Source organism: Myxocyprinus asiaticus, chromosome 30, assembly GCF_019703515.2.
Source record: "Myxocyprinus asiaticus isolate MX2 ecotype Aquarium Trade chromosome 30, UBuf_Myxa_2, whole genome shotgun sequence".
Classification (NCBI taxonomy): Eukaryota; Metazoa; Chordata; class Actinopteri; order Cypriniformes; family Catostomidae; genus Myxocyprinus; species Myxocyprinus asiaticus.
The window spans coordinates 33,876,678-33,901,287 of NC_059373.1; the positions used below are offsets into that span (position 1 = coordinate 33,876,678).

A 24,610-nucleotide genomic window follows, 5' to 3' on the forward strand; every position below is an offset into this window, starting at 1 on the left:
TGAAACAAATGTAGCTGCTACTGTTGCGTTCTGTTGCGTCATTGATTTGACTCCTTTCATTCTGAATTGCAGTTCTTCCCCTCGTGTGCACAATTATACAGTATAGCCTTTCCTATCCAGCCGGCCTCATTAACAAGGCGCCCACCAACAGTAATAGGTTCAAATGGCCAGCACTGGGACTTTAATTAACATTGTGGATTACACTGGTCATTCTCATTCTTTTCCTCATTGTTTCGATTTAAATTGCAGTTTTTTTGACCGAGTGAGCACTTTAATGGATTCCTGCTGGCAATTACATTTGTTATCTGCTCGGCGTATGTTATGTCATTGCCCTGAACTTTATAGATGTAATAAATAGTGCCATTTACAGTGGACAGTAGGACTGTATGCTGTCTTATTCTTTAGGTATGTGGGAACAACTGGCTGAGGAATCAAAGCATTTGCATTTGCACACTTGCCTTTGGTTAATGTCCCTTCCGAAAACTCATGGACATGACCTATGTATGTAAATGAATGAAATAATTTTTGTGGCTGAACTATTCCTTTAAAGAGCATTTCCTTATGTACTGGCCCTGCTGTTTTTTTATGGAGAAAAGTGACAGAAAGTGGCCATCTGATCTATTCAAGGGAAGACTCTATGTTTAGAGCTCCCTTATCTAATCATCTCCTTCTTGTTAGGCTGTCTTGTCCTTTCAGACAGGCTATCATCAGACTACTTCACATCTATCATATCATATTCCTGGGTTAAATGGGTATTTATAGCTTTATCCATACTAAAACACATGGCAGAATGCAGACAATAGTAACTGATACCCACTGCGGGACATGCATGTGCTTTAGCCAGTGGTTGTGTTAGCTAATTTAATTTCAAAAACACTTCTAGTCAGAACATCCACAAATCTACTAGCAGTGCTTATTGATGACACCATTAAATCAGAACTGCATTCTTTGTGGCTTGTAGTCCATGTTGGTAAGCTTTGAGGCCATGTACTGTATGGAAGGTTGTTAGACAATTCCAAACTCAGCTTTGATTTACATTTGACATTGCTATTTGATAAAGAAGCAACATGGAAATAAACTGTTGAAGTCAGAAGTTTACATTCACCTTAGCCAAATACATTTAAACTCAGTTTTTCACAATTCCTGACATTTAATAGTAGAAAACATTCCCTGTCTTAGGTCAGTTAGGATCACTACTTTTTTTTAAGAATGTGAAATGTCAAAATAATAATAGAGAGAATTATTTATTTCAGCTTTTATTTATTTCATCATATTCCCAGTGGGTCAGAAGTTTATATACACTTTGTTAATATTTGGTAGCATTGCCATTTAAATTGTTTAACTTGGGTCAAACATTTTGGATAGCCTTCCACAAGCTTCTCACAATAAGTTGCTGGAATTTTGGCCCATTCCTCCAGACAGAACTGGTGTAACTGAGTCAGGTTGGCCTCCTTGCTCACACATGCTTTTTCAGTTCTACCCACAAAATCAGATTGAGTTCAGGGCTTTGTGCAGGCCACTCCAGTACCTTGACTTTGTTGTCCTTAAGCCATTTTGCCACAACTTTGGAGGTATGCTTGGGGTCATTGTCCATTTGGAAGACCCATTTGCAACCGAGTTTTAACTTCTTGGCTGATGTCTTGAGATTTTGCTTCAGTATATCCATATCATTTTCCTTCCTCATGATGCCATCTATTCTGTGAAGTGCACCAGTCCCTCCTGCAGCAAATCATGTTATGTTGATATAGGATTTGTTTTACTGTGGATATAGATACTTGTCTACCTGTTTTCTCCAGCATCTTCACAAGGTCCTTTGCTGTTGTTCTGGGATTGATTTGCACTTTTTGCACCAAACTACGTTCATCTCTAGGAGACAGAATGCATCTCCTTCCTGAGCGGTATTATGGCTGCGTGGTCCCATGGTGTTTATACTTGTGTACTATTGTTTGAACCAGACTTGTGGAGGTCCACCATTTTTTTATTTTTATTTTTTTTTTTTTTTTTGGAGGTCTTGGCTGATTTCTTTTGATTTTCACATGATGTCAAGCAAAGAGGCACTGAGTTTGCAGATAGGCCTTAAAATACATCCACAGGTACTCCTCCAATTCAGTACACCTCATATCAGAAGCTAATTGGCTAATTGTCTAAAGGCTTGACATTTTCCAAGCTGCTTAAAGGCACAGTTAACTTAGTGTATGTAAACTTCTGACCCACTAGAATTGTGATATAGTCAATTAAAAGAGAAACAATCTGTCTGTAAACAATTGTTGGAAAAATTACTCATGTCATGCACAAAGTAGATGTCCTAATGACTTGCCAAAACTATAGTTTGCTAATATTAAATCTGTGGAGTGTTTAAAAAAATTAGTTTTAATGACTCCCACCTAAGGGTAAGTAAACTTCTGACTTCAGCTGTATAGCAAGTACAACACATGAACAGCATGTATATACAGTACATACTGTATGCAAGTGTATTCCAAAAATGTAGACAAAATAAACTTTCATTAGAAGGCTGGAAGTCTTTCTCTTTCAGGAAAATAGACACAAATACAAAGTGGTGCACAGGGTGAATTTTGTTGACTTTAAACCATTCAAGTAGTTTTACTGCTCCTACATTACTTGGTAAAAGATGCATTCGAGCTTGAGTATGAAGTTTCTGTATGCATTCACAAATTAAAACTGTACTTAAGAAGAAACCAAAGCACGTCTTAATTTGCATCATCTCATTTGCTTATGATGACCTTGGTACATTGGTAGAGCTGCAGTTTCCTCTCCAGAACACATCTCACAATCTCACTGGAAAATGTGTGGGTTGGCATGATGAGTGTGGCAAACATTTACCATGGCTGCATGTTGCCTCTGTTAATGGGGAAAACTCCTCTACAAGCCAATTCAGTCACTCAAATCAATGTTGACACAAGATGTACAAATACAAAGGGGTAAAGAAGCCTGAAGCACACACTTACATAAACATTTGAATCTATTTATTTCCTAGTGTCTTCCATCCCCCCTCTCATTCTTGTGGCCAAAGGCTTGTCTTCTCATGCATAACGGTGGCCTTTATTCAGTATATATATAGTTTGTGGCTCAGAGCACAGGCAAAAGACATTTTGCTGGCTTTAAAAAAAACAAGCACAGAGACAAACATTCAGGCAAATGTACGCAAGTAAACAAACAAAATGATTACCTGCTCTAGAGGTGTGTTCAGATTAGCATTAGTGAAATTAAAGCTCATTAATTTCAAGTTTATGAGCACTGTTGATGTCTCTCAAAGGCTTTTCAAATGATTTACTTTACTCTAAAGATTTTCAGAGCCCATTTGTGCAAACAGTGCTGGAGATAAATGTGTAGCCCTGCAGCCGATGCTCACATAATGTTTACCAATACCAGCAGAATCACTAAACCTTTGGGAGAGGATTACTTAAGCCACAAACTCTGTGCTCTTTCTGAGAGTTTTTGTGCTAAAATTGCCAACATTGGAAGAGTTACTTTAGAGCCAGAAGCAAACCATATTAAAGGTGATGTGTGTAATTCTTTAGATGTTAAAATACTTTGTGCTATCCCAGCTTAATATGCAGAGGCAACTATAAGTAAGCTACTGTCATGATGGTGTGCTATTGTGCAGTATATATTGCAGAAATATTAGAAGATTTATAGTAGTAATAGGCTGACCAGATTCCTGCTTGTGGAAAACAGGACAACCCCCTCCCAGCAAAAATGAAATTGACGTATACTTACCTAGGCGCAGATCAGTGCGAAGAAGAGGGAGAACGTTTTTCATTGTACGCTTGCCTTTCAAGAGCTTAGCGTAAAATTCAGAGCAGACCAGTCCAAAATTAAGACGTACGAAAAGCATTGCCTTCATGACTGTTACACTGAGTCGAGATTTATCCGGTGTCCATGCTGCGTTCATTAATGAGATCACAAGCTCCACAGGCAGGCATAAAACAAACTCCACAGTTGATGGTCTTGCTTTTCAGCTCACGAAAAACATCTGTCTGTCTCAGACACGGCCGTCTTGTTTATGTTCCACTCAGTGATGTGACGAGTGACAATGTTTTTCGCGCAAGCCCACTCATCAAAGAGTGTGGTATCGTCAATCAAACTGAGAGCGGGGATTCTGGAGTAGAAGTGTTCGAGGCTGCTCTGAATATCTTTCCACACTGGGATGTCTCTCAATAGGGCCCACTCAAGTTTGTCTGTGTTCTTCAATGAGCAGCTCCAATTTTGTAGGTAATCCACCAATGCTGAATAAAAGTTTCTGACAGCACAAAAGAAATCATCTGCTCGCATGTCACCAGCTTCAACCAGGGCATCCAACTGCTTTTTAATGTCAGAGGGTATGAATGATTCCTCCAGCCTGGCCTGCAAGACTTTTGTCTTGCATGAATGTCCAAAGCCACTTCTGTGGCTGATATGTGGTCTTGCTCTACTATCTCCAGTGCATGGTTAAAAGTGGCTGTTTGCTTGAGTGTGAAGCCAATCCAAAGTTTAGTGCAAGGATCGCTGCAAATGTGTAGTATTCTTTCAAGAGCTGGACCAAGAGAGAGGAAATGTGTTGCCATGCTGATAGTCCAGCAGCACAAAATCACAAAAGTCTTTGAGATCCTTCACACGCACTGTGTAGATATGGAAGTATTTTTACACCTTCACAGCAAATCTCTCTAAATCTATCGGAAGACAATCCACTGCTATTTGCAATGTGTTATGGATGATGTGTGCATTACAGCCAATCCCCAAAATTTCCCTTCCTAGCTTTGACTGCAGCTTTCTCCAGATATTGTCTTTACCAGCTCTGTTAACACCACCGAAGTTTGTGTTGGTGTTGTCGGCACAGAGGGCAATTAGTTTTTGATCAAGGTCATGTTTTTCAATGACGTTGGAAATGTAGTCAGTTTGCAAATCCGACGCCTCACCTGGCAGAGATGAAAACTCAATTATCTTGACTTTTATACCATCTAGTGGATTAAAATAATGCACAAGCACAGGGAACAATTGTATGTCTTTGTGGTTGGATGCATCCACAGTCAGTGTGACAAACAAGCACTTGTCCAAATCACTCTGAACTTCTTCCTCTGACAAAGGAGCAAGTACGTTGCATATGACAGCTTCAGATTTGGTGTGGGCTTCGGATCATACAATTTCTTGATCAATTTCGCAGTGCAGTCAGCTGATCGAAAACTATGGCCATGCACAACAGAATGATAAGCAAAAAGTCCTTCACTTGCGTGCACCTTGTCAGATTCTGAACTTTGCGTCACAAAAAAAATTGCTAACACTTGGTGGCACACTTACTTTTAGCAGCAGCCACATTATTTTTTGGATGAACATGCTGCGCGATGTCGGTGAGGCCTCCATGGGCGATGGGAAAGCGAGCTCCACAAATCTCACACCTCACTTTTCTAGGCTCTGTCTGTGACTCCTTTTTTAGAAATGTAAACTCTTTTTGAAGATCCTCATTAAGTGCACATGCATGCTTTCTTGACATTTTACATTTACAAATACGGGACTGTAATGGGTTCACGATGGGCAAAGAGGAGGCGGGAACCGGCAGAACAGTCAGCATAATTTTAATGACGTAATTGAACTTAAAACAACATTAAACACAAACACACACACAGTGACACACTCTCAAACTGGCACCACTGGCTCATCTTTATCCCCCTCCCGACTGATTAGCCCAATTCAGGGCTGGGCATGTGTCCTCACGTCCCGGCCCCGCACTCCTCCTAGTCACAGGGACAAAGCATGACTTTTTCTGAATAAGTAGAGACAGTAGAAAAAGTGCTTAAATACGGGACTGTCCCGGGAAAAATGGGACGTCTAGCCAGGGGCAGACTGGGAAGAAAATTCGGCCCGGAAATATTACGTAGAAACGGGGTGAGTAGTTGTTGGGCATTTGGGGTTGCTGTCCTTTTCTTCATACTGCTGCCCCCTTCCGCATATTGCAGTGCCATTTTGTGGCACGTTCTGCATAATGCAGCGGCCCATGCGGCCACATTTCACAGCGTGCCCACCGGGAAATGTCCCGGTTCTCCCAATGGCCGGTCCGTGCCTGCATCTTGCCATCCTAAGTAGTAAGCTATTCGGCAGTAAATACTTAAAAAATAGTAAAAGTCGTATGGTAGTATGCTATTCTGCAGTATATAATGTAGAAATAGTAAAAGTCGTATGGTAGTATGCTATTCGTCACTATATACAGTACTTCAGAAATAGTAAGAGTTGTATGGTAGTAGGCCTATGCTATTCTGTAGTATATCCTGCAGAAATAGTAGCCGTTGTTTGGTAGCATGCTATTCCAAACATTGTTTTTGAAATTTGGTTTGGAGATGCTAGTGGCACAGAAATTACACATTTCAACTGTAAAGAAATGACTGGTTAATGGATGTTGAATGCCACAGTGTGTTTGTGGTAAAGGAGCACAATTTGGTATGTCATTGTTGTTTATTTTCTGAATAAAATCAAATTAGTACAATTGTTTCCGTTGTAGTTTCGTTTGTATTCCATTGTAGTGTGCAAAACCTTTGATAACATCAAACAAATAAATACAAAATGAATAAATAAAAAATGAAAGTTTTGGAATATATCTGGTCAGTGCACCATTTATCAAATTCTCAATGCTGTCATATATCATTGGCTTGATAAATTAAAAAACCATCCCTGTGTTTCAGTTGGTACGGTCTAATCCTATTGGTCTGCCCAGAGCTGACACCTCTGATTTTTCCCAGGTGGGAGAATTATGAGATCCACTGGCTGTCACTAATGCATATGATTGATTGACAGCCTAATGTCATTATCACAACATTACACTTCTGATGCTACTGGATTTTCACTGAGCACACTTATCACGTTCACTTCTGATGGCTCTAAATGTGTGTACTCAAAGCTATAGACATATCTGATCAATGCACATTTTGAGGAAACCCTTATAATGGACTTTTTAAAAAATATCTCTTTGTATCTCAATATATAATTTGGCTGCACATTATAATCATTATAATATATTATTGCATTTTAGGGCTGCACGATTTGGTCAAAAATTCATATTGCAATTACTTTGAAAAATATTGCAATTTGAACTGATATGATAAACTAATTAAATTAGTGATTCCTTTTTAACAAAATTTGATAATGTTTTGCTCATGTTCGCCTGCCAATAAAAATACTTAGGCTACTCTTTAAGGGTTCACAAAAAAGAACTAAAATTGGACCTTTTTCACTTCCGCCACAACAAGTAAATAAATAAATCAGTGAAACAAAGAAAAAATACTTAGTATTCACATTGTACCTCTCCACTGTGTAACTGTTTTTGTCCTCTTTGTGATAGGGTCTCAGTCCACTATTCATCATCGTTATTTTTAAAACTCTTTCAACTTGAATACTGTATTATTATTATATTATATTGATTATTATTATTACTATACAATATTAATATATTTCTGTAATACAACCGTAACTTGTACAGGGTATTGCTATGCGATCCAGTTAAACCGGCAAGCTTTTATTTTGGTGGATATCTGTACGAATGGTTTGTGTGTAGCTGAATTCACATTCACAACTGCTATATAATGTGCTCTTCATTTTAACATCTTCTCCTCCTCTGTCCACAAATACCTGGTGCTATGGGGTGTATTAATTGTATTTGTATATCAACTTTGTAACGTTGTTGCTGGCACTGGCAATGACGAAGATGATGACGATGAACTACAGAACCCAAGTGCAAATTTATTAACAAAAGTGAAATCCAAAAACCCTAACTACAAACGTAAACAAAAAAACATGAACTTGACTTTAAGTTGACTACACAACCAAAGTTACATTCAACAAACAATACCTGACAATGGACCATGGAAAACATGAGGGTTAAATACATGACATGGGAGAACACATGACAATGATAACCAATAAACACAAAGAACTCTAAACAAGATAACAAGACAATCAACCAATGAAAACAAGACACATGAACATGGAGGGAAACATGAAATCACATGACAAGGGAACCACATGACATGAAACAGGAACTAGAAATTTCAAAATAAAAGACATGAAAAACATGTATCAACAAAATACATATGACAAACTTGTAGTGGCCAAACATATTTGGAATTAAGTAAAAGTGAAATTAAAGTGAATCTGGAGCGCTTTAAATATAATGCGCTCAACTGAGCAAATGGAACCGAACTCTGAGAACATCTGAGCACGAGCTGTGGAGCACAGAAACGCTCTGAAATCACAGTAATGCACTAACACAAAACAGACAGGACAGAGCAGTGCTATTTGATAGAGTTGGAGTACTCGAGTTCGGACTTGAGTCCGAGTCACGAGTCCAATTGTAATGGACTTGGACTCGTCACGGACTCGGATGCATTTTTACTTGGACTTGACTCAGACTCGAGCCTTTAGGACTCTGGATTTTTTGCTGAGTCCATGACATTTGTGATGCAATGACAAACAAACCAGCAAACAAATAATGTAACATAGGGTGACCATACATCCTTTTTTCCCAGACATGTCCTCTTTTTCAGACCTAAAAAAAGCGCCTGGCCAGGATTTCGAAATTGCCTCTAAATTTCCAGGATTTGGCTTTGTCTTCATAATGACGAAGACTCTCTACAGTTAGCACTATCATACATTTTGTGTATTTGATACTGCACATCAGTTTTCTCGCACATATGTCCTTACGTGTGATTATTCTGAATGAGAGTGGCAGCGTGCACTATTTCAAAGTACTTTCTCTCTTTCGCCCGCGTGCATACTGTATGTGTGTGTGCGCGCGAAAGAGATCGCCACACGTGCTCTGTCACTTACATCCAGAAATATCAATAACCTAAGTACACTTTTAAAAGTACGTTCCCCAACTCTATTAAATAGAACAAATGTTTTATCAGACTCCGGTTTCTACGCAAAGCCATTTCTAACTGAAAATATTGACTATATTGAGACAAAATCTTCTCAACTACTATGACGGATGAAATAGACCATGGAAATTGTACAACTCAGTCTGTTACATATTTGTAGCGCAACCTCTGTGTAAAGCTGGCACTTGCGTTTTAATGGCAAAAATGTCAGAAAATACAATGAAGAACACAAGTGAAGGGAGAAGTCTCTATTCACCTTTATCCATACTAAATATAATGTGAAAAGAATGGTATCAGATGGTAATACCATGATTAAGGTTGCCACCCATCCCATAAAATATGGGATCTTCCCGTATTTAAAGATGAAATGATGCTTAACGTATCGAATCATTACGGGAAGCGATCTGAATTTAAGCTGATCCGATGGTGTCACGGTGAAATCTTTCAAGATCGTTAACTTAACCTTGCTATTCGGTGGAAATTTTAACTAAGGTGGGTAAGAGACAGACTGTGAAAAGTCCAAAAGTTGTGATAAAATGTCCCCCCCTCCCCCATGGTTTTACTATGGTACATATGGCATTACATTTACAGCTGTGCTATTTCCATGTCTCTCGTATCACTTTGCGGTCTTCTCACATAATAAACATTTTATATCCATTAATTTACTGATTTGGTAAGTAACTATTGGAATAATGTAAAGAAACCTAGTCATTGACATAAATTACCCTGACAGGTGATTAGTACCCCAATGTGAAGCATATACTTATATACCACATTAGAGAAGGCAGCTGAAACTGCTTAGAGCAGCAGTCAGTGATCTTTATGTACTTGAGTGTTTACTCATTTGTGTACAACAGAAATACAGTGCTGTTCAAACGAGCTCATGAAGATATGATGAAGTGGGCGAGAGCAGGGGTAAGCTCATGGCTGCTGTGTTTTGTTGTTTGCTTGTTGCTTGGTTACCTGTTGAACATCATGCAGTGTCATTGCTTTGCATCTCTCCCACAGAATGTTCTTCAGTAGCCTTGAATGCAATCAGATGAACACAATCATCTTTAGTCATGGCAACAAATGCACCGCAGGAGTTACTGTAACAATATGCAGTTAACAGATGTGAAATCAGTAACAAAAAATGACCATGGTACTACCATTGTTTTTAGGCATACATCATGACAACACCATGTTTTTTGGACATGTACCATAGTAGTACCATGGTATTCTATGAAGTAGGAGTACAATTATGTTATACAAAGTTTAACAACAAGAAGTTTGAAAGTCCCCTGAAAGTACTCAATCAATCATTAGCCACTTTTCCAATGTTGGACCACATTAAGGCTTGCTAGTGTGTGCCAGGGCCAGTTGCGTTCCCACTATCACTTCTGGGGTTTAATCATGCCTCCTCAGGGCTTATTTGGGTCCAACGACCAATGGACCCTTGTGCCAAAAAAGGTTAGCTGAGGATTGAGGTGGATGTCAAAGGCGGAGTTTGCTAGGTACTCATGCTGTGTTTCATTCAAGTCGAATGTGGGACATTCCTACATTAATTCTCGGATCTCCAACCAGAAATGAATTCCATTGCCAGATGCTTGGAAAATGACATTTAAACAACCAAAACTGCAATGCTCCCGTTAGCATACCAGGGGTTTGACTGCCACCAGAGATGTCTCCTAGCAACCAACTAATAAAAAGTGCTGCTAACTCAAAAGAGAGTTTAATTTACTGTGTTTTGTACACCTGTCTCTGCAAACGTTTGTTAAACAAGCTTTAATATCTTGTAATGTAGGAACTTTGTCTCATTGATCGATATCATTTAATAAAAATCAAGTGAATGTTTATCACTAACTTTGAACATCTCTGGGCGCCGATATGTTTGTGTGACATCACGCACCTGCATCTCAGCAATACAATTGACGGCATATTACAAATCCGTTAAGACGCACAATGGACAAAGAGGTGCCCAAAGGAAGAACTTTCCATGGCTCGAGATCATGGACGGTGTGCTGGAACATCATCCCGCTGTTAGTGAAGAGACCACTCAAGACACCATGGCAGTCGGTGAGTTGTCAACATGAACTTATCTTGCTAGTTAGCTAACGTTTACATACAATATAAACTTGATATTCTAGATAACTAGATAACATGCGTGTTTGTTTTGGCTTGTGAAAAGGGCAGGTGTGTGACGTTTGCACCAAGGTGGTATATTAAGTGCGGGTTTTAGGGTAATGCTGAGGAGCTTTTTGCCCGATGGTGGGAATGCAGAGTCATTTAGGTCTTGCAGCTTGAGGTCCGAGGCTATTGGCAACGGCTGACCAGTTTATGGCTCTGGCTCACATTGGCCCAATAGTGGAAAAGCGGCTATTGATGGTTATACACTGGTGGCCAAAAGTTTGGAATAATGCACAAAATTTGCTGTTTCGGAAGGATATTGGAATTTTAATTCACCAAAGTGGCATTCAATTGATCACAAAGTATAGTCAGGACATTACTGATGTAAAAAACAGCACCATCACTATTTGAAAAAAGTTATTTTTGATCAAATCTACACAGGCCCCATTTCCAGCAGCCATCACTCCAACACCTTATCATGCTAAATTGCTAATTTGGTACTAGAAAATCACTTGCCATTATATCAAACACAGTTGAAAGCTATTCGGTTTGTAAAATGAAGCTTAACATTGTCTTTGAGTTTGTTTTTGAGTTGCCACAGTATGCAATAGACCGGCATGTCTTAAGTTCAATATTAGGTCAAAAATGGCAAAAAAGAAACAGCTTTCTTTAGACACTTGTCAGTCAATCATTGGTTTTGAGGAATGAAGGCTTGAAATTGCCAAAAAAACTGAAGATTTCATGCAAAGGTGTACACTACAGTCTTCAAAGACAAAGGACAACTGGCTCTAACAGACGCGTCTTTTTAAAGATGCCTTTCCTCACCGCAGGAAGCAGACACCACCCTTCTCACGGCCGGCTGCTAAGAACCCACGAAGGTCGTCAAAGCGCCCCTGAGACAGGTGACCCACGGGTCGACGAAACCCACTGCATTGGAGCTGGTAGTAAGACCACTCCATCCCCCGGTGGAGGGCCGGGTGGAGAATCTTTTGTTGCCTTTTTATTTGATTTCACCACATGCCAAAGTGGATGCGGTACCCAACAGTTCAGCAAAAGAGCGGTTTCCTCCTTCCCTGGGTCACATACCCAGTGTGCACGGTCATCATCACGACCACCGTCCACGGGTTTTTCCTTGCAGGATTGGTGCTCCAGCGGCAGTCTTCCCACGTCCAGCTGTGGCACACATCCACCCCCGATGTGACAGTCCCCACTGGTTGCGAGGACAGGCCTCTTCCTCCCCGTCTCAGGCTGTTCCGGGGGTGGTCACAAGGAGCCAGGTAAGTGCTTCGATGTCCCTAGACTCAGCACGGCCACGACATGGTGTGGCACCTCGAGCTCTGCCCCGCCGCGAGGCCCCACCTGCTGGTACGTCCGACGACGTTGTCCCTTTGGTCCCCCTTGTGTGGAACTTGGATGAGTGACGGCGCTTTCCAATCCGTCACGATGGCTGGTCCAGACCGTTCGACTTGGCAACGCGATTCAGTTCGCCAGGCGTCTGCTCAGGTTCAGCGGTATCCACTTCACCTTGGTGAAGGACGAAAACACTGCTACCTTGCACCCGGCGATCGCTAACCTCCCACGGAAGGGTGCGATAGAACCTGTACCTCCGGCCGAGATGAAGAAGGGGTTTTACTGCCCCTACTTCATCGTACCGAAAAAAGGCGGTGGGTTGCGCCCAATCTTGGACCTGCGAGTACTGAACTGGGCTTTACACAGACTCCCGTTCAAGATGCTGACGCAAAAACGCATTCTGGCGAGCGTCCGGCATCAAGATTGGTTCGCGACGGTAGACCTGAAGGATGCGTACTTTCACGTCTCGATTCTACCTCAACACAGACCCTTCCTGCGGTTTGCATTTGAGGGTCAGGCGTATCAGTACAAGGTCCTCCCTTTCGGCCTGTCCTTGTCCCCTCGCGTCTTCACGAAGGTCGCAGAGGCAGCCCTTGCCCCGTTAAGGGAAGTGGGCATTCGCATTCGCATTCTAGGATTACGATTGGCTAATCCTAGCTCACTCTTGGGACATGTTGTGTGCACACAGGGACTTGGTGCTCTCACACCTCAGCTGATTAGGGCTTCGGGTCAACTGGGAAAAGAGCAAGCTCCTACCGGTTCAGAGCATCTCTTTTCTCGGTTTGGAGTTGGACTCAGTCTCTTTGACAGCGCACCTCACGAACGAGCGCGCACAGTCGGTGCTGGCCTGTTTGAAGGCTTTCAGACAAAAAACAGTGGTTCCACTGAAACTCTTTCAGAGGCTCCTGGGGCATATGGCATCCTCAGCGGTGGCCACCCCGCTCGGGTTGATGCAAATGAGACCGCTTCAGCACTGGCTTCAGACTCGAGTCCCGAGATGGGCATGGCACCACGGGACACATCGCGTGGTCATCACACTGGTCTGTCACCGTCTCTTCAGCGCTTGGACCGACCTCTCGTTTCTACGGGCAGGTGTTCCCCTAGAGCAGGTCTCCAGGCACGTCGTGGTCATGACAGACGCCTCCAAAACAGGCTGGGGTGCTCTTTGCAACGGGCATGCAGCCGCCGGCTTATGGACGGGCCGTGGCTGCGTTGGCACATCAACTGCCTCGAGATGTTGGCAATTCTGCTCGCCCTGCGGAGGTTCCGGCCATTGATCCAGGGCAAGCACGTGTTAGTTTGGACAGACAACACGGCAATGGTAGCATATGTCAACCGCCAAGGCGGTCTGTGTTCTTGTTGTATGTCACAACTCGCCCGCCGTCTCCTCCTCTGGAATCGGCAGCACTTCGAGTCGATGCGAGCCGCTCACATCCCAGGCAACCTCAACACTACAGCGGACGCACTGTCACGGCAGGTTACTCTCAGGGGAGAGTGGAGACTCCACCCTCAGGTGGTCCAGCTGATTTGGAGTCGATTTGGACAGGCACAGGTAGACCTATTCGCCTCCCAAGAATCCTCCCACTGCCCGCTCTGGTACACCCTGACCGAGGCACCCTTCGGCATAGACGCTCTGGCACACAGCTGGCCTCCTGGCCTATGCAAATATGCGTTTCCCCCAGTGATCCTACTTGCACAGACCCTGTGCAAGGTCAGGGAGGACGAGGAGCAGGTCGTCCTGGTAACACCCTACTGGCCCACCCAGACATGGATCTCTGACCTCTCTGACCTCACGCTCCTCACGACAGCCCCCCCCCCAATCTGGCACCCGTGACCAGACCTCTGGAATCTCCATGACTCGCCCCTGGAAGGGACGCGGAAGACCTAAGCGGTCTACCACCCACGGTGGTAGACACGATCACTCAGGCTAGGGCCCCCTCTACGAGGCACCTGTATGCCTTTAAGTGGCGTCTGTTCACTAAGTGGTGTTCTTCCTGATGGGATGACCCACAGAGATGCGCAGTCAGACTGGTGTTTTCCTTCCTGCAGGAGAGGTTGGAAGGGTGGCTGTCCCCTTCCACCTTGAAGTGGTGCTATAGCAGCACACCACGACACAGTGGATGGTATGTCCTTAGGGAAGCACGACCTGATCATCAGGTTCCTGAGAGGCGCCAGGAGGCTGAACCCCTCCAGACCGCACCTCGTTCCCTCATTGGACCTCTCTATATTTCTTCAGGGTCTACAGAGAGCCCCCTTTGAGCCTTTGCAGTCAGCTGAGCTTAAGGCACTCTCCTTGAAGACTGCCCTCCTGACTGCACTCACTTCCATCAAGAGGTTAGGAGACCTGCAAGTGTTCTCTCTCAGCGAAATGTGCCTGGAGTTCGGTCCGGGCTACTCTCACGTGATCTTGAAACTCCGACCGGGCTATGTGCCCAAGGTTCCCATGACCCCTTTTAGGGACCAGGTGGTGAACCTGCGAGCGCTGCCCCAGGAGGAGGCAGACCCAGCCCTGTCGTTGCTGTGTCCAGTGCGCGCTTTACACATCTATTTGGATCACACGCAGAGCTTTAGGATCTCTGAGCAGCTCTTTGTCTGCTTTGGTGCACAGCAGAAAGGAAGCGCTGTCTCCAAGCAGAGGATTGCCCACTGGCTCATTGACGCCATAGCTATGGCATATCACGCCCAGGACGTGCCGCCCCCGGTAGGGGTACGAGCCCATTCTACCAGGGGTGTAGCGGCCTCCTGGGCCCTGGCCAGGGGTGCCTCACTAACAGACATTTGCAGAGCAGCGGGCTGGGCAACACCCAACACCTTTGCAAGGTTCTACAACCTACAGGTGGAACCATTTTCATCCCAGGTAGTGGCACGCAATACAAGCGGATAAGCCCGGGATAGCCGGCTGGGTGTATCGCTTGCACATAGCGCCTTTCACCTCCTCTGAGATGAAGACGTGCGCCATTAATTCCCAGTAGTGTTCACAAACTATGTTCCCTGGTTGACTTCCTCCGAGCCCTGTGGCAGTCGAGTTTTCGGAGAGACTCGCTGCCGGCCCAGTACACGTGCTAACTAAGAACACTGTTCTGTGGTAGGTGCTCCGCATGTGGCGATTCCCTGTAAGGTAACCCCATGCGATGTATATCTTCCGCTAATTCGTTTCCCTGTTGGCAAACTGCATCTTCCTTGGGCAGAGCCCCCTTTGCCACAGTCTCCATGTTTGTAGTAACTCCTCCCCCGTTGGGTAGGATCTACCATAAGACTCTCCACATGGTCGGCAAGACCACTTTGGTGAATAAAAGTACCAATTTCTTTCCATAAGGGCACAATCTGTACATTATTCCAAACTTTTGGCCACCAGTGTATGTCCCAATTTATGTGAAGCACTCAATACTAGAGCTGATCTGACTGAAATAACAAAGAAAAACAGAAAAAAGCCGATTTCAAAAGTCGTCAGTTTTGCAGAAAAAAAAAAAAGGAATGCTCTTTTCAGACTGGAGAGGATGTTTTGAGTTCCGAAACATTCAGTACTGAAGGTTTTTACAGTACAATGACCTCTTATACTGTATATCAATATATCATAATTTGAAAATTTGATTCCTCAAGTTTTTGGTGAAATGTTTTGCTTGAAAAGGGAGCTATATTTATTTAAAATAAATGCCACATTCTTTGATATTTCAATTTCTAATGTAATGAAATTCTTACATTTTTAAGTAAATACAACCATGTTTTTGTACCATGGTAATACCATGGTGTTCTTTAAAGTACCATGTAAATGCCATAGTACTATTCAGTACTATTGTAAATATCAAAGTACCATTGTAGCACCATCTGATATCATCACTGTACCATGGTACTACCGCCACATTATTTTATTGTAAAGTAGGTCAATTTATAATCATTTTGGAGATTTTAAATTAAGAAGGTCTGAAAAGTTTAATGGTTTTGTTCAGGATATCTAATATGGCTTTACAATGCTAAAGCAGTGCCTACAGTCAAAGCCTTATGATGACAAGTGTAACACCCAGGAATTTTGAGGGTAGGAAAGGTGTCATTTCTAATCAGTGCAAAAGGATTTGTTTTGTACTGCCTCTTTCTGTTTTTCCTGAGCAGCCTGATATCCGCTAGCTCTGGGGCGGGCATCATGGGTCCATTACATATTAAGACATAACATGCACACAGTTCGTGCAGTACGGATCTCGCTGACAGAAATGTGAAGTAATAGTCTGAGGCAGTACTTTGATCCTGGGCAGAGACATGGATAATACATTCTCTCAGAATGACGCATTAAATAACGCTGATCAAACCACAAGGCTGTTAAATTTTATACCATTAACTGAGGTGGGTTTTGAAGGGGGTTTAACTGAGAGGTAGTTAAGATGTCATAAGATGACTTCAGAGTGCTGCCTTTTTTAATAACCCTACTAAAGCAGTTCAAAGAGAGGTGTTAGGAATTATCTGGTGATGTGGCAAGCGTACTTGGTTTTTGAGTGTTGGATTGTATCAGGCTATAATAGATAGATAGATCCACCAGTAAATTAGCAGCTCGAAAGGACATGATATAATTTTGGCAAATAGCCTAATGGTGAGGTGGTCAAGCTCTTTATCCAAAAAAAGAGGCTGTGGATTCTTGAAGTGAATTAATACGACCTATTTCTCAGCACTGGATGGACAGTGGTCCAGACAGGAGCAGTGTGACTCAGTCTGCTCTCGGAGCTTCACACTCCTACGCTCCTTCACTGGAGAGTGCTGGCATGCAGTAATGCTGGGACACAAGAGCACACTCATCAGGCTAAATGAACAATGGCAAGAATACAGCCTGTGGACTTCTTCTTTGTGTGCATGCATCCAGCTGTGTGCAACAGTAGGGTTCCGGAAGTAAAAATTCCATTAATTTTCTCCATAGGAAAATGTTTTTTTTTTTTTTTGTGAAAATGTATACACCTTTCAACACAGACATAACAGGATCTCCTGGACTGTTAAGTGATGATGTGTGTTTCAGTAGAAGGCGCAAATCAGTGTTCAATATTAACTAAAAAAAAATCTTTTAAATAGTTTTTTCTTTAAAGAACATCTTAATTATGTTTTGCACAAATTAAATTTGCACTTAAGAAAGCCTGAATGGAAATGCATGATATGTGCATAAACTCTCAAAATTCACTTAAAAGTTTATGCAATAGGCAGAGGTTGAGTTTTGCATAAGTCAAAATGTGCATTAAGGTAATGGAAACAGTTTATTCGCAAAACGCTAATGTGTTTGGACCATTTGTGCATGTGTTTCCACTCCTTCTCACAGCAAAATTTTTTTTAAACATAGTCCTTGACATTCGGAAGTGTTTAACCCATAGCTGGTCATTAAAGTCGGTCCTCACAATCGACCTTAACACTTTTGAGCGGGGGCACTCCCAGATATACCGAGGCTGGCGGTGTATGAGCATAGCATCCATTTAAGCCCTGATTATATGAGATATTACACATTCTGCAGCGTCTCCTGGCACCCTTTAATAAAGCTATGTATGATTGCTCCAATAAAAAACATACATCTCTCCTTGAAGCAAGGAGGTCTTTAAGCTTCTCCATCATGACACGCCGGGCTCCCTCAAGATGATGCGCATTATGTAGTGGGTGGAAACGCACAGTGATTCCCATTTTCATTTTATAAATTTGTAGAAATGTGCTTAAAAATGCTAAATATTTGGATGGAAACCCAGCTGTAAAGAGGGTAGTAGTGTTATTAAGTAGCCTATTTTGAGGATTTTGCCTATTTTCATTTTATAAAACCAGTTGAAATATTCTGTCCACCATAACATTATTGTGCTAACAAACAGTCACTTAGGTTAATGAATAGAATACAGCATATTGTTTCACTCACAGACTAAAATGTGTTTATTTGTATACAGGTACACAGAGCAACATATGTTATTAACAGATGTGAATTATGCTTAGGTATTTATTGCATTAAAACATTTTCATAAACAAAATATGAAAAAATTATAACTTAAAGCAGATGCTCCCGATTAAAATTAGCCCAAGTACAACATAATACGATGTGTAAATTGTCACAGAGTGACTTGACATGCTAAGTAGTGGAAAGGAAGTCGCCAACTTCTCATAATGCCTGCCACATACAGTCTCTGTCAGGCTATCAGTGTGACTTATCAATGTTATTTTTCTCTCAACAAGATGATTTTGACCAGGTGCGACTTATATTCAGGTGCTACAATATTTCTGGAAAACATTTATTTTAGATTTATTTTAAATGGCTATGGAGAAAATGAACAGGAAAAATATTTCTGGAACCAGTGGTTGAAAAATTTTCAATGTTGACCTCTGAAAAAACAGTGTAGCTTTGCAGGCCTCTCATTGGTGAAGATCTCCCCTCTCCTCACTCCATGACACAGTAAAAATTAAGCCTGTAAGATTGACTGCTGAGTCCAAATGAAATGTGGATTATTGATATATGAAAAATCCAGTCACAATATATGCATATAAAGTACTGGGCAGATGCAGACAGAAAATCAGTACCGTACTGCAGCTCTCCTGGGAGCACTTCAATCAAATGACTCCGCAAAGTCTTCATTTATTAAACATCTTCTATCTCAGTCTGGAAGCATTAATAATGACGAGAGTAACTTCGGCAGTGAACTCATGAATAACACGCTGATAATTTTGACTTTCTCACTGAGCGATCGTTAGCTTTACTCTTCATATTTCTAATTACTCTCATTTAAACAATTGTCTCTGTCATCCATGTGCCATCAATTAGTGTCATTTACACTGCTTAGATATTCCCTAAGTAGGTCAAATGGAGCAAGAAGGGTTGCTCTAGCATTTACCCTCATGCTAGACTGTTAATGTCATCATGAAATGCTAAGGACCAATCAGGTAGCAGGGAGTCATATTTCGTCTCAACACCGGGACGTGGATGCTAAAAGTCAAGTTCACCCTTAAGAGCAAACAAATAATGTATCCAAATGGTAGGCTAATGCTTCTTTTTCAAATCTGTCATTATTTGTTATTAATGTTGTAACTTTTATTACATTAACATTAACTGGCATTAAATAACTGTGATAACATCCTACTTCATGTCAGCCGAAAAGAAATGTAGTTTCAGAGGCTGAGAAAGTTATTAATGTTTTATGAAAATTACAAAGACAGACATTGTTTTGAATGACATGCACTGATGAATCATACACAACAAGACCAAGATGTATTAAGAACGTTAATAGGGTCAATTTTAATTTCAAGTTGACTTTAAGCATTAAAGCAATTTAACCCTGAACGATATCCGTTCCGCAATCTCATTCATATGCAATTAAAATATCATTGTCATGTAACAGTGTAAACCTTTTGCACCCTGATGAAGCTTCAGAGCAAGTGTGCTTTGCTTTAAATGAATGTCACTCTCACCCTCTGCCTCACAATGCCTAAATAGTATCAGTCCTGGCCACTTCACACTTAAAACCACTCATGTAGCATGCAAAATGGCATGCAATCTCATGCCAAGACATTACAGAGCACTGAATGACACTAAATTAGATGGAGCTGGGTATAGTCACAGGTGCAGGTGTCACCACACAAAGAGTGAGATGTGAACTAAAGCTGGTGTGAATGAATCTTTTCAACAGCCCATATGGCAAAGCAAGCACATCATCTTCGATCAATAGTGCCTCTGCTCGCAGCACGTGTCTCTGTTGTCTCTACATCCTTACAATCTGTCATTACAATTACACACAGATGAGGCCATTACAAGAGCACAAACCAAGATATATGGAGTGTGTGTAGGGGTGTTCTGCAGGCAATCATTAATTCGCTCATTGTGGCATGACACAGTCAATAAGTGGATCCAATTAATTGCCATTAAATCAAAGAGCCAGCTTACTGCCATCAGAGCAACACCTATAAAGCATCCCTTTTCCCGCTATGTCCTTAAGAAAGAATAATCACAACAAAATAGTTTTCTAATAGCAAGACAGCAATTAGAGTAAATGGAGAGAACATGAAGAGTTTGGCTGAAGCCTCCTGCTTTTAGTTTTTTTTTCTGAAAGACTTTAGCAGTCTCACATGTGTTTTCTCTTGAGTTTCAGAAAAGATATCAAGACTTGGATTTGTCAGTGTACCAAAGTCTGCAATCAAAAGTCAGAGATTTCAGTATAGCTAAACTCAAGCTTTTCTCATCAAATTCTTTCAAGACCAAAATGTTTGCGCTATGCTATCCACTTTCATTTTGTATCATAGGTCTACACTCTTACTCTATGTCAGCAACTGTCTCACTTTTGTCTATTTTTATTTCTCCTATGGAACTCTTTCAAATGCTCAATACTCTTTGACTTAGTGTTCTCTTTCCTTTTGAATTCTCAGTATGCTTTGACTCAGTATTATCTTGTCCCTTTGAATGCTCATTATTCTTTTACTCAGTATTCTCTAGCCTGGTAAAAGACTTACTATGCTTTGACTAAATATTCTCTAGCCCACAAGAAGATTCAATATTCATTGACTGAGTACTCTTCAGTGCTCTAGAAGACTCAGTATTTTTTTATTCAGAATTTTCAATCTTCTTGCACACTCCGTATGCTTTGAATCAAAACACTCCAGTCCTCTAGAGGACTTGGTTTGCTTTGACTCAGTATTTTCTAGCTCCCTAACTGACACAGTATGCTCTGACTCAGAATTCTCTAGTCTTCTAGAATGCTCAGTATTCTTTGATTCAGTATTCTGTAGTCCTCTAGAGTACTCAGCATGCTTGACTCAGCATGTTTTGTCCTTTTTAATGTGCAGTATGCTTTGACTCAGTATTCTGTAGCCTTCTTGATAACTCAGTATGCTTTGACTCAGTTTTTGTAGTCTTTTCGAATGCTCAGTATGCTTTGACTCAGTATTTTCTTGTCCTTTTGAATGCTCAGTATGCTTTGAATCAGTATTCTCCAGCCCTCTTGAAGAGTCTGTATGCTTTTACTCAATAGACTCTAGCCCTCTAGAAGACTAAATATTATTTAACTGAGAGCTCTTCAGTCCTCTACAGGACTCAATATTCTTTGACTCAATATTTTCTATAATCTCAGTATTCTTTGATTCAGTAATCTCTTGTCCTTCTGAATACTCAGTATTCTTTGAATCAGTATTCTCTAGCCCTCTAGAAGACTCTTTATGCTTTGACTCAATAGACTCTAGCCCTCTAGAAGACTCTAAAGCTCTTCAGTCCTCTAGAGGACTCAATATATTTTGACTCAGTATATTCAAGTCCTTTCTTATGCTCAGTATTCTTTGAATCAGTATTCTGTAGTCCTCTAGAAGATTCTTTTATTTTGCAGCACTCAAGAGGACTAGTGTTCCTTGCACTAGCAATGCCAAGGTTGAGGCTTCAGTTCCCAGGGACTGCATGAATGGGTAAATTGTATACCTTAAATTCAATGTAAGCCACTTTGGATCAAAGCATCTGCCAAATGTGCATGAATCATCTCAGTATTCTTTGACTCAGTTCTCTAGTCCTCTTGAAGACTCTTCGATTGTTTTTTATTCAATATTCCCTAGTCCTCTGGAAAGTATGTGGTTCCCAGAGAAAAGCTGACTCTTTTGTGTATGTTTCAGGTCAGTGCATCTGTATAGCAGCAACAGACAGAGTAGCTCCTCTCAGGGGAAATAAAAGGCAGGAGAAGTGCTAGACTTCTAATACAAGCTGAACTGTCTTTTAAAACTCTCTCAGACTTTTGGAGCAAAATCAGTGAGTGAACAGACATGGGTAATGTCTAATATTTCAAAATGTCTCTGTGGCGAGCAGGGCAAGTAGGGCGTGGCAGAGCGGTGTCTGGGCAGAGCGTTCCAGTGAGGAGCAGCGGGAGTACTTAAGGAGAGGAGACAGTGGCAGACGGGGAGAGAGAGACACACAGAGCTGTGTGTGCACGTGTCGATGTGGTTGTGTGTGTCGGGAACCACTGAAAAGCAACCCGGACCTGTCTGTGTGTTGAATGTTACGGCTGAAAAGTCATACTGTGTGATAATGAAAAGTGTATATGCAATAAATGTCTCACATGGATTGTTCACCTGGCTCCCACTTCCTCCTTCATAGAAAAGGCAGAGGTCTTCCACAGTCTCATACAGGCTCATCTATCTACTGTACATCTCTTAGTCCTAATCCGATAATGACTGTGCACAAATTGCATGAGTAAGGATATGCACAGGGCATCATTTTAATCATTCTGATGAGGCATTCTATTGTAATAATAATTTGCATTATTGTGAGAGTATGTATGTATATGGATGATGAAACAGGAGGAGCATTAATAGGTTGTAGACATGTAAAATGATTACTGTGTGGGGTTCTGTTGTTATGGACACCCATATTAAAGATGACTGATGTTCTGTGGCACAGAGCAGACAGTGAGTCTACACCTAAAGACAGAGGTCTGTCAGATTCAAGTCTATAAAGAAGTAAATTGGAGTGTAGTGTGTTGTGTGTATTTTGTGAGCAGCACTTTGGTTAAGGAAAGTGTGGGATGATAACTCAAGAGAGGACATGTGCGCGTTGGAGCTCAACTCTTTGATGAAACACCAGAGCTCCTTCCCTCAGGATGACCACAGTCCTTGATTATTCCACACAAAAGACTAAACAAAAGACACACACACAAACAATATGGAGTCTTTTATATAAATATGAGCAGCCTTACACACAGTCAAGTTAAAGATGCTGCCATTAAAGCTAACTTGGAGTCATTCTATTACCCTCACTCATACACAATGTTGACTGTCAGGTCTCTGTAGCCCATTAAATCAGCTCCAGTCATCCACATGCACTCCAGCCCACAGAGATGCAAAAGGGAGCAAGTGAAAAAGAGAGACAGAAATACAAATTGAGAACAAAGAGATGTATTTAATGAAAAAAATTTGATAACAAAAAGTGAGACTTTGTTTTGAGATTTTGAGAAGTCGTTTCAAGAAATGGGTGGGTTAAGACATATTTTTATGTGACACCATGTTGTCGACCAGTTTTTATACAGTCTGTTTGTATACAAAAATTGCTTACACACTTATAATTAAAGTCTTAGGTTGACTTATGGTTCAGTGATGTGGTTTGTTTGAGCAACATTTGCCTCAACCAGTGGCGTGACTTTTGGGCACGACAACCTGTTTGTACAGTAGCAGATTGGGGGTGTGGCGGTAGAAGTATTTGGGAAATCTGATTGGAAACATTGCTTTTTTTATTACTATTATTACAACTACGCTTGGTGTCACTAGTAGCACAGAAAGTACACGCTTCACCTTTAACATAGTTTGTCTTATCTCCATATTCTTGTCCTCCAATAACAGCGGAGATGGAGCTGGAGCATGCTCAGAGGGTCCCAGAGGCAGAGCCTGTGCAACCACAGGTAAAATTGAAGGAAAGGCAAAAATACTTGGAGGAGGCTTTTCAGCAGGACATGGAGCACTACCTGTCCACAGGGTACCTGCAGATCGCAGAAAGGAGAGGTGAGTGATGCCCACACCCCCTACGCATACCTGAACCAGATCAACATGCACATTACACTCAGTAAATAAAAATGGAAGCAAATTAAATAAATGATAATGAAAATATTGTGTTTGTCCTAGTGCAAAGCTGTTATATCCCAGGAAAATGTCTACTCAGTCTAGTACAAAAACAACCAGCTGTCATCATTACAAATATGAGTGCCTGTCTGCTCCACAGCACCCAACATATTGGATAGAGCAGCATATTCCCAGCCCTGAACTCCATAAACTAAGTGTTCCTTTCATCTTCCTCCCCCTTTAATTTGTCTAAAATGACTCAGGAGGCACATGGTTGTATGATGAATGTATAAAAGAGAAGCTGAAGGGAGTTGTGGTGAAACAGCAAGCACACTATTACAAAGCAGCAAATGGAAAGGCAGTGAGGTCAATAAGAGGTCAGGGCTAGGGTCAGCCAGCAGGGGAAATATGCTAGAATCAAACAGAGGAATGGTTAATGATGCAATGAAAGGAAAAGGTCACCTAAAAATGGATATTCCTTCTTTACTCAACTTCATTTTTTTTCCAAACCTGAATGAATTTCTTTCTTCATTGGAAAACAAGATATTTTTGCTCTTTTTGTTTTCTATACAATGAATTTAAAAGGGGACAGAGGCTGTTGAGCTCTAAAAATAGCTAAAAATCTTAATAAAAAAAATAAATAAATAAAAATTCATTAACGAAAGTAGTCCACACAACTTGTGCACTGTACTCCAAGTCTTCTGAAACTATATGATAACTTTCATAAAAGGATGCCAATTAACTTGTTTTCCTACCATTGGAGAAATTCAAGCTTGAAG

At 41.5% G+C, this 24,610-nt stretch overlaps 1 protein-coding gene across 3 annotated transcripts in view; it reads left to right on the forward strand.

The window, feature by feature from the left end:
• The window catches only part of dtnbp1b (dystrobrevin binding protein 1b), a 70,038-nt gene that overhangs the window by 35,851 nt on the left and 9,577 nt on the right, over positions 1 to 24,610 (forward strand). For all 3 annotated transcript variants that reach the window (XM_051663526.1, XM_051663524.1, XM_051663525.1), the window contains one exon: positions 23,616 to 23,774. In XM_051663526.1, the coding sequence (XP_051519486.1) occupies positions 23,616 to 23,774 (159 nt within the window). The remainder of the gene's footprint in view (positions 1 to 23,615; positions 23,775 to 24,610) is intronic.